The sequence below is a fragment of the Capsella rubella genome, unplaced genomic scaffold, assembly GCF_000375325.1.
Source record: "Capsella rubella cultivar Monte Gargano unplaced genomic scaffold, Caprub1_0 scaffold_7, whole genome shotgun sequence".
Taxonomy (NCBI): Eukaryota; Viridiplantae; Streptophyta; class Magnoliopsida; order Brassicales; family Brassicaceae; genus Capsella; species Capsella rubella.
Genome location: NW_006238917.1, coordinates 1,968,419 through 1,977,659, shown reverse-complemented (window position 1 = coordinate 1,977,659; position 9,241 = coordinate 1,968,419). Strand labels below are relative to the sequence as shown.

General features: G+C 36.6%; 3 protein-coding genes across 4 annotated transcripts; 1 reads left to right on the top strand and 2 right to left on the bottom strand.

Moving 5' to 3' along the window:
- Nucleotides 1-784: 784 nt before the first annotated feature.
- On the top strand, nucleotides 785-2,954 carry LOC17879867 (basic leucine zipper 19). 2 transcript variants are annotated; one of them, XR_002832865.1, is made up of 3 exons: nucleotides 785-2,026; nucleotides 2,232-2,355; nucleotides 2,639-2,954. XR_002832865.1 is itself a non-coding variant. In XM_006284304.2 (2 exons), the coding sequence occupies exons 1-2, from the start codon at nucleotides 1,279-1,281 to the stop codon at nucleotides 2,258-2,260; spliced, it is 777 nt and encodes a 258-aa protein (XP_006284366.1). In that variant the 5' UTR covers nucleotides 785-1,278; the 3' UTR covers nucleotides 2,261-2,492. The 2 variants fall into 2 exon arrangements, 1 of the variants encoding a protein (XP_006284366.1); XM_006284304.2 differs by lacking the exon at nucleotides 2,639-2,954 and having other exon boundaries at nucleotides 2,232-2,492.
- Nucleotides 2,955-3,056: 102 nt separating this feature from the next.
- Nucleotides 3,057-5,375, bottom strand: LOC17878637 (WD-40 repeat-containing protein MSI3). Its single transcript, XM_006283640.2, has 6 exons — nucleotides 4,967-5,375; nucleotides 4,302-4,625; nucleotides 4,060-4,203; nucleotides 3,722-3,846; nucleotides 3,530-3,625; nucleotides 3,057-3,443 (listed from the first exon to the last, which is right to left on the bottom strand). Exons 1-6 carry the CDS (start codon nucleotides 5,285-5,287, stop codon nucleotides 3,185-3,187), a joined length of 1,269 nt encoding a protein of 422 aa, XP_006283702.2. The 5' UTR covers nucleotides 5,288-5,375; the 3' UTR covers nucleotides 3,057-3,184.
- An 821-nt stretch (nucleotides 5,376-6,196) lies between these two features.
- Nucleotides 6,197-7,071, bottom strand: LOC17878216 (heavy metal-associated isoprenylated plant protein 25). Its single transcript, XM_006284618.2, has 2 exons — nucleotides 6,881-7,071; nucleotides 6,197-6,767 (listed from the first exon to the last, which is right to left on the bottom strand). Exons 1-2 carry the CDS (start codon nucleotides 6,953-6,955, stop codon nucleotides 6,381-6,383), a joined length of 462 nt encoding a protein of 153 aa, XP_006284680.1. The 5' UTR covers nucleotides 6,956-7,071; the 3' UTR covers nucleotides 6,197-6,380.
- Between the last annotated feature and the right edge of the window lie 2,170 nt (nucleotides 7,072-9,241).

Sequence of the window (9,241 nt, the reverse complement as noted above, 5' to 3'; positions counted from 1 at the left end):
TACACCAATACTACATATTGGAATACCTCGATAAAAAATTTACTAATAATAGCGATATTCAACATCTTCTTGCCAATTTTTATTTTCTTTTAATCTTCTTGCCAATCTTTAATAGTGTGTATATTTAGTTTTGGGAAAATTTTATACCTATTTTGGAGGAAAATGATTTGAATGCTATCAAACTTTTTCCTTCTTGAATTCAATTTTTTTCCAATCGTTCATCCATATGCTACCATGCATTTGCATCCGTCTATATTTATACCTTCCAAGTCTATCTTCTTTTACAGGTTTTTTTTTTTTTTTTTTTTTTTACTTTTTATTTTTGTTAACGTCTCAAATATTGTGATTTAATAGACCAAAAAAAGAAGAAGAGAAAATATAATGAAGATAACTTGGTAACAGTTATATAGCTCTAGGTGTTTTGTTGTATTAATAATGGGATTTTGGCTTTGCTTTGTCTAAAATAAAAACATGTAATTGGTGATAATTAGTTCTGTAATATGTAATTTGTAAAAATGTGAACTTAAAATGGACAGGACTAAATAAAGAAACAAAAATGAGAAAAAACAAATAAACGTCCGTACTTGAGAAATAATTGTTTTTTTTTTTAAGTCAATGATATTTTTTTTTTGGTTTTCTCATGTAACTTATTCGTTCATCTTAAATAATTATGGTGATAATACAAAAGTTTTGAGTCTGCTTAATTATTAAATTAATATAAGATGCTGAGCTCCAATCACGTTCAAAGTTAAAAGTATAATTTGATTTAAGGAAAAAAAAAAAAGAATCTGTGCAACTCGAAATCGTTATCGTACGTCCATGTCTTTTCTCCGGCCACCGAGACGATGCCATCTGTTTTGTGCGTCTTTATAAACCAACGCCTTCGTGCTTCTTCGTTTCACTTTCACCCTTACCTCTAATATAAACTCATCTCCCCCTTTTCATCACTCTTCTAAAAAATTCGATCTTTAGGGTTTTGCTTTGATCCCCGCTTACGGGTTTCACAATCTCGACCTCTAGAGATTGTAAAGGTACGGATTTTGTCCTCAATTAGAGGATCGGGTCTTTGAATATAGCAGAAATTGGGTATCTTCGGTTGCTGAATTCCTCGGATTGCTGTGAAATTAGGGATTTTGATAGGTTCAGGAGCTCGAGATTTGACTAGTTTCAGGTTGAGTTTTCGGTAGTTTATATCTTACAAAGTATCGATTTTTTTTGGTTTGGTGAGGTCAATTTGAAGAGTAAGGTTGATCTGTTTGTGGTTGGTGGGGTTAAGTAATGGAAGACGGCGAGCTTGAGTTCTCGAACCAGGAAGTGTTTTCGAGTTCGGAGATGGGTGAGTTACCGCCTAGCAACTGTTCGATGGATAGTTTCTTTGATGGGCTTTTGATGGATACTAATGCTGCTTGTACCCACACTCACACCTGTAACCCTACGGGACCAGAGAATACTCATACTCACACCTGTTTCCATGTCCACACCAAGATTCTTCCTGATGATAGCGATGAAAAAGTTTCTACTGATGATACAGCTGAGTCTTGCGGGAAGAAGGGTGAAAAGAGACCTTTGGGAAACCGAGAAGCGGTTAGAAAGTATAGAGAGAAGAAGAAGGCTAAAGCTGCTTCTTTGGAAGACGAGGTCTCAAGACTTAGGGCGGTGAATCAGCAGCTGGTGAAGAGGTTGCAAAATCAGGCTACCTTGGAAGCTGAGGTCTCGAGGCTCAAGTGTTTGCTTGTGGATTTAAGAGGAAGAATAGACGGGGAGATTGGATCTTTTCCTTACCAGAAGCCAAATATTCCCTCTTTCTCCCACATGATGAATCCGTGTAATGTACAATGCGATGATGAAGTTTATTGCCCTCAGAATGGGTTTGGAGGAAATACCCAAGAAGTGGCATCAATCAATGACCAAGGGTTGAGTGGTTGTGATTTTGATCAGCTACAATGCATGGCTAATCAGAACTTAGGTGGGAATGCAAACGGATCATTCAACAATTCCAATGCATCTGTCTCGAATAAGAGAAAAGGTGGCACTTTTATACCTTCCAATTTTCTATTAAAATCGTTTTGATTTTTTGGGGGTAACTCTGGAAATCCTGAGGTTATTTACTTACTGTGATTATTGATCAGCTCTGGCCTTATTATGTAACGTGAAGCAGATTCTTGACGTTCTCCTTTAGTTTGCTTCACAGAAATGTTATGATCTCACTTATGTTTCTGTTCATCGTTTAGGTGGGCATCGTGCATCAAGAGCTGTTTGAAGTATCATCGAGCTTGTACCATCTATTTTCAACCAGCATAGATATTGTATTCCAAATAAGTTGTAGAGTTCAGCTGCAGCATCAGCTCCGCTCAGGTTCCTTTGTGTTCTCATTTTTGTTTTCTTTTTTTCTCTGACTCTCTTTTCCTACCATTGTATTTCTATGTTGAGCTTGCCGAACTAGAAGGATGATATTGTTAATACAAACTCAAATATTTTGTGTGTTCCTGCCATTTGTTTACATTCTTCAGTTGCTTCTTCTTAAGTTTATGTCGAAGAAGTTGATTGAATATTGGCTCTGTGCATGACAAGTAGCAACTGTTTTGGCTACAGAAGTTGTTGATAAGAGGCATAAAAAATTTTAATTGCTGAATTACAGCTTTAAGGAGTTGGTGGGGAGTGTCTTTGTGGCCGGAGTGAGATCTCTGGACAGCTGAGTTATAAAAGATTGACTTCCTGCGATCTCCTACCTTATATGCTTTAGAAATAACAACTATACTTGAGGATTCATGAATCTTATTAGAAAGTACCCAGATTTGGTAGTATAGGCAGGATTCCGACTTCCCATTATGCATCATGTTGTTTAGTGAAGAACTAGGTATGCCCATGAAGCACAATGTTTTGTACTTAGAGCTTGAGAATCTCTCTCAGTGTCTCTGTTATAGTCTTACTGTAACATTGCTATGTTTTTACAATTGTGATCCCAAGTTGCTTAGCAAACCCTTTTGTTGTTTTAACTTTTACTTGAACCAATCTCAGGTTCAGGCTTTGTTAGGGTTTAGTGTAAAACTCGAGAATCATGTCCTGGAAAAAACGATTTTTCAGTATTAGGGTAGTGCATACACCAAACTTATTTAATATATATTGGCCCAAACACGTTAACAACAACAGTTATATGTCACCATCATCCACCAAAAGATCCGAATCATTTCTGGTTTTCATTGGAATGTTGTGCATTTTGGTTGCCTTCTTCATCATCATCCTCATCATCTTCGCGGTAGATGCTTTCCGCCATTTGCCAGACTTGAAGACTGTTGTCTTCAGCTACACTTGAGATGACCCAAGGCTCGTCCTTGTTCCAGGCAAAGTCTGATATCTTGGCCTTGTGGCCTCCATGAGAGAAGAGCAACTCAGGTGGACCATCTTCTGCATCCAACTCTATTTCAAGCTGCTCATCCCCGACCCTGAACAATCCACCAGGCTTAAACTAAGTAATCCAACTTCAATTTTGCACCAAAAGAAAAGGAATATATTGAATTGATTATGGTACCTGTTGATATCCCAGACCATGAGTCTTCGGTCCTCACCAGAAGATGCAAGCACTGTTTCATGGTTGGGATCCCACTCCACTTGAAAAACTTCTCCCCTGTAACAAAGCCGTCCAAATCCTCAGTTATTAACATTTAATCAAATAATATTAGGTAGAAGCTGTGAAGAAAGTGAGAAACTATGAGAGGCATACTCGTGTCTGCTCAGGACATGTAATGGTGCAGTCAGCTTACGGAGGTCAAACAAGGCGACAGTCGAATCTGAGGAAGCTGTGGCTAATACCCATTCATTAAAGGGATTGAAAGAAAGATAGTTTATCTGCAAACAAAAGAATGGTCTCGGGGAATCAATTGCAGAGTCTTTTAAGGGTCTACACAGCAAAGCTGGCATCTATAAGAGTTCTCCACCCATAACTTCAAATTTATCTTTTGTAGTCAGAGATTAATCTGGCGCGACAAACCTCAGTTAAATAATAAATATCCTCTAAGTTGCAGATTAGAGTGAAGTAGAAAGTTAAGAGATGGTTTATACCTCTCTCTCATGAACTTTGACTTGGTGTTGCATTTGGTTTGTCCGTAAGTCCCATATCACCAATTGACAATCATCACCCGCAGAGCCAAATATGTTCTCATTCTTCATGTGCCATGCTACATCTTCGATGCTGCTTTGATGTCCCTAAATCAATGTCACATGGATGAAATCAGATGCAAAAATCCCAAATCTTCTGTGATTCAGGAAAAAGGGAAAAAAAAAAAAAGTTAGTCTCAACATACCTCATATACATGCATTGGGTTCAAAACCTTATCGTTGGCAGTAGCTGAGACATCCCAGAGGCAGATTTTCTGATCTTGTGAGCCACTCAAAAGATAACCTTCCTTGAAGGAGCTCCAAGCCAATCCATAACCTTCCTCTTCATGTCCCATTAGCCTCAGATCAGGATCGCACTCACTAGTTTGGGGCTTTGCAGAGAGTCTGGCGTAATCAAAGAGAAACACCTCAGACCCACTTGTTTTAGCACCAACAAGAGTTGGCTTTTGTGGCATACACCGAGCTCTGTTCACTTCTCCATCAACACGTATCTTTTGCTTAATCTCCACCTGCAAAGGATAACTTTTCAGTAATCTCAGTCTCTGATAGTAGTGTTATATTCTGTGCTAATCAAAACATATTCTGTATATAAAGTATTCAGTTTTCACAGATTTTAAATGCTTAAGAAAAGGTCCAAATTTCATATCAAAGCTGAACTCATGAACTCTCATCGATAAAAATTCCGGAAACGAAACCGAGAAAAAACTTAGTCCTTTATTCGAACACTCAGGAAAGCTATTGATTCTTTCTACACTTTAATCTAGTAATTTCGTCGAACATTTGGTGTGCACTTAATACAACACATAAAAATCCGCAAGAAAAAAATAGAAGTGAAGAATCGTCAAAATACCTTAGGGACGACAGGATCTTGATCTCTTCCTCCTAATCCTGGTTCAGCGTCAGGTGTGGGAATAACGACATCGGCGACCATTAAAAAATCCGGAGCTCCACCGGAGGTGTGAGTACCGAGGATGAGCTTATGGACGGCGAAGGACGGATCTTTCGCGTACGGAATCGGCGTAGAAGGTACCCAGTGAAGAGTTAGAGATGGCCATTCGAGCGGGTGAGAGATCATAAGATCGTAGAGAAAAGGTGTGTTCCTTTTCCAAACAGAGAACTCTTCTTCTACCTGATCCAATCCCGATTCCTCTTTACCTTCTTCTGCCGCCATATCTCTAAGTCTCTCGATCGTAGTTTCTTCTCTCACTCTTCTCTTGAGGTTTTTTCTGGTACACTTTCCCGCCCAAAATGAGATGGAGAGAAGAGAGATAGAGGCGGGTTAATGAGCTTAGCTGGCATTGCTGTTTCAGTTTTAATGAAACAAACGTTACGCCGTTTACTTACACAAAAAAACAGCATACATTCTGTTTCAGTAATGTAAGAACGAGCTGTTGTTACGAAAGTTATATCTGAAAAGGCTGGAAACTGAAGTAGTATTGGGCTTATTGGCTGGGAAGCCCACTAAGGCTCTAATCCCATTTAAACTAATTAGGGATTCAATTTCTTATAAAAGTACGAATTATTGCATATCAATAAAGACAAAAATCTCCAACGTAATGCGATCAATCAAATCCACAATTAATGCCAAAATACTTAAAAGGAGAAAATCCTTGGCTAACGTTAGCACCGAACACACGCTATTGTTGTCTAAACCAACGGACTGAGACAATTAGTGACTAATCAACTAATAATTCCACTTCATTATGCATGGGTAATGATTAAGTTAGCACCGCAAAGCTATCAAAAAATTTGCATTATGGTTGTCGTTATTTGTCATTGCCAACGAACTAATAGATAGGTCCAAGGGTCGGCAACAAACTATGAACTTTCTTCATTCTTTTTGTACCACAATATTTCTTTTCTTCCCTTCCACAATTTATATGGGCAGCTTACCACCATATCCACCATAGTTATGTACATTTAGCTTTTCAATAACTTAGTTGTACATTATTATCTCACAAATTAACTTACTTCTTTCTTTTTGTTAATTCACAAAATTAATTAGTTGCTCGCACTTTTAGCTAAGTCACTGGATTCCAATTATATATTATCAATTTGTTTACGTAGCATATATCAAATATATATAACGTATCAACTCATATCAGTATATCACCATACAATTTGATTACAATTTTTCCTTCTTCTTATCTTTTAATACATACAATGAAATCAACATAAACAAACATCGACATCGGAACAAAAAATATTCCAAGTAAAACAAAAAAAAAAGAAGAAAGAAGAATGAAACGGTAAAGAAAAAGGAATTACATAATAACACAAGCGGAGGCGTTCTCGTCGCTAAACGCCGTAGTATAACGAACCTCGGTGGAGCTAGCACGTGCTAGGCGTGACACGTGTGGATCATACTCGGTGTTTCTAACGTACCCAGTGGGGGCTCTGTTATCGTAGACACCAGAAGCGTAAGGATGAGCCACAACGTCGTAAGGTACGAAAGGGTAAATCTCGGCTCTTTTGCCGGTACGGTGAATGATCCGAGCCACCACTTTGTTCGGCTCAACGTACCCGACCACCGTCACTTTCTGAGCATTTGCCTCGATGCTTACGTCTCTCACTCCTTTCATTCCTTCTAAGGCTCTCCTCACTTTCCTCTCGCATCCTTCACAGTCTATCAAAACCCTCACATCCACCGTCTACTCATATTCAAACCACAACATATATATATTTCTTCTTTATTTATATTTATAAAGATTTGGATTATAGTTAAACGTAATTTTTTGAATGGATATTGAAGTTAGTTAGTTACCTGTAGACTTTTGTGTCTCTTCGAGCTTCCATGAGAGCAATCGAAATATTCGGAGACGTGATCAAGAACACCCATTTCTCTTTTTTTTTTCTGTGGTTTGGCGGAAAAGAAAAAAAAGAGTTGGAAATATTTTCTCAAGTTTTGAGATATATGATATGGTTTGTTATTGTCAACATAAAAATTGAGTTTAAAATGTTGAAAATACGACCTACCAAACTCTATAAGTAGTTTTCGACCATATATACTTTTAGATAATTATATGTTGAATATTTTTGTATCAAAAACTTCAGTGAGTCGTGTGTGAGTTTGACTCTCGAACAGCAAGAAAAGCCAATTATATATGAGGAATATTTATGTGTGTGTTTTTATATATAGAACGACTTTATTCTATATAGGTCGCTTTTGTTATATATGCACACCTCTAGACTCAAGTGTGGCAATTATTAAACTTGACAGATAGATGGAAATCGACATTTGTACTACAAATCATGTTTGCTAATTGAACGAAATAAGTAGTTTTTAAGATATCTCTAGCTAGTCGCAATTATTTCAAATCTGAATAAAAAATTAGATTATTGATGAAAAAATTCGGATCGGAAGTTGGAACCTCTTAAGACATACTGCTCAAGTGCTCATGTTACGTAATGGTGGACCACTCTTGACATGTTTATGCACAAACAAATATAAACGTTTCACGATGGTCATCTGACTCATCTCTTTGTTATGGTTCCAAATAAAATATAAAATAATTAAATGAACGAGCGATATATAAATTTTATTTTGCGGGGCAACCATCCATAACTAATTCACTAGCCTGTGGGGGAGCCTTTCATTTCAAACACTAAAATCTGTCATATACTATATTGTATTCACAAAAATAAAAGTTGGTTAGTTGTTATATAATACAACGTGAACGAGATATGTGGTGATGTAACGAGTTTTGTCATCACAAAGATTCATATAAATTGGAAAATCTGAAACATGTGTCTGTATCGTCAACAACTCATAATTGGTTATGTTTTGTCTCATCTATGTGTAATGTGTTCCTTCATTCCTTGTGTGTTGTTTGCATGTTTTGGTGAAAAGCTTTTATCTCCCGATTTACCTTAATCAGCATTGAAAATAATCTGGACGCACGTTTTGGTCCTCTGGAGTCCATTGAAAAAATCACCTATTTATTATACACACAATTCTCTTTGGGAGCCTAGCTAGTTGGGAACAAATGAGCGAGCAATGAGGACTAAAAAAATAAACAAACCCCAACATTCTGTAGAATTAACTAGTATTCAGACGAGTAAACCATAATAATAATGGGCCTTTATTAGTTAAATTACTGATGGTAAGGCCCAATTATACATAGACTTATCGTTTGTGTTGTATATCGATCGGTCCATTATAAGAATTTTGGGTATTTTTATCGTATGAATTTATAGTATTTTTTAATTATTTACAATTTTATTGAAACAGTTGTAATACTGTTTCCTATTGTTATATATAATTTTGATATTATAAAGAAAATAGAACTCAAAAGATTTACATTACATTTTCAATTTAAGATGGTTAATTTTTAGCTGTTTATTATACCGTGGAATCCACGCTAGATTCTAAAAAAAGATGTGTTTTTTTTTCGCTGGTCCAAAAAAACAAAGTAAAGAAAAGCAATTTTTTCCCCTTAGAAGAAAATTTCAACTTAAATGGTTAACCTTTAAAAAATATTCCTTTACGCATCACTACCTTTCTTTACTAGTCACACACTCACCACCTAGCCACAGCCGTGGTTGTGCGCGTCGGATGAAAATGATAATACATACAATATGATTTAGTTTTTTTTCTCAATATTGTTTCATTATTTTACTTTATTTTTGCATAATGAGACAAAAATAAATAAAATGTTACTAGTAAGAAAGAAAGGTAGAATTAATAGAGTAGGACAAGGAAATGAGGGAGCAGAGGAACTAGGAAGATAAGTCAAATAAATTAAAAGAGAGATTACGTAATTTAAGCAGGAGTATGGAATATTGTGTTGTGTGTGACAGGTCGTGGCCTCGATACTTTAAGCCCTCTCTTGGAAACAAGAACTTTACCTCACAGAGAAAAATATATACGTTACCAACAACAACAACAACTTCTGCTTTCTTTTGTAAAATATTACAACACCGAAAGAAAACTAAACCGGAAAAGTTGGGAATCATTCAATGTGGTCTGTCCGATCATCCGGTTATTGGCACGGATAAAGCTCTCTCACAGAGTCTTTCACCCATCCAAGTCCATCACCTTCACCTCGAAGACAAACACTAAAATCATTATATCTAAAGAAAAACTCTCTTTCCATGTACAAAGTCTACTAGGTCAGCTTTATAT

What these genes read in the sequence shown, in the direction of transcription:
- LOC17879867 (XM_006284304.2), top strand. Translation starts at nt 1,279, where the DNA reads ATGGAAGACGGCGAGCTTGAGTTCTCGAACCAGGAAGTGTTTTCGAGT. An exon ending in TGTCTCGAATAAGAGAAAAG is followed by an intron (nt 2,027 to 2,231) that starts GTGGCACTTTTA and finishes TTCATCGTTTAG; the next exon opens with GTGGGCATCGTGCATCAAGA.
- LOC17878637 (XM_006283640.2), bottom strand. Translation starts at nt 5,287, where the DNA reads ATGGCGGCAGAAGAAGGTAAAGAGGAATCGGGATTGGATCAGGTAGAA. An exon ending in TCAAAGTTCATGAGAGAGAG is followed by an intron (nt 3,847 to 4,059) that starts GTATAAACCATC and finishes TTTTGTTTGCAG; the next exon opens with ATAAACTATCTTTCTTTCAA. An exon ending in CATGTCCTGAGCAGACACGA is followed by an intron (nt 3,626 to 3,721) that starts GTATGCCTCTCA and finishes GCTTTGTTACAG; the next exon opens with GGGAGAAGTTTTTCAAGTGG.
- LOC17878216 (XM_006284618.2), bottom strand. Translation starts at nt 6,955, where the DNA reads ATGGGTGTTCTTGATCACGTCTCCGAATATTTCGATTGCTCTCATGGA. An exon ending in AGAGACACAAAAGTCTACAG is followed by an intron (nt 6,768 to 6,880) that starts GTAACTAACTAA and finishes GAATATGAGTAG; the next exon opens with ACGGTGGATGTGAGGGTTTT.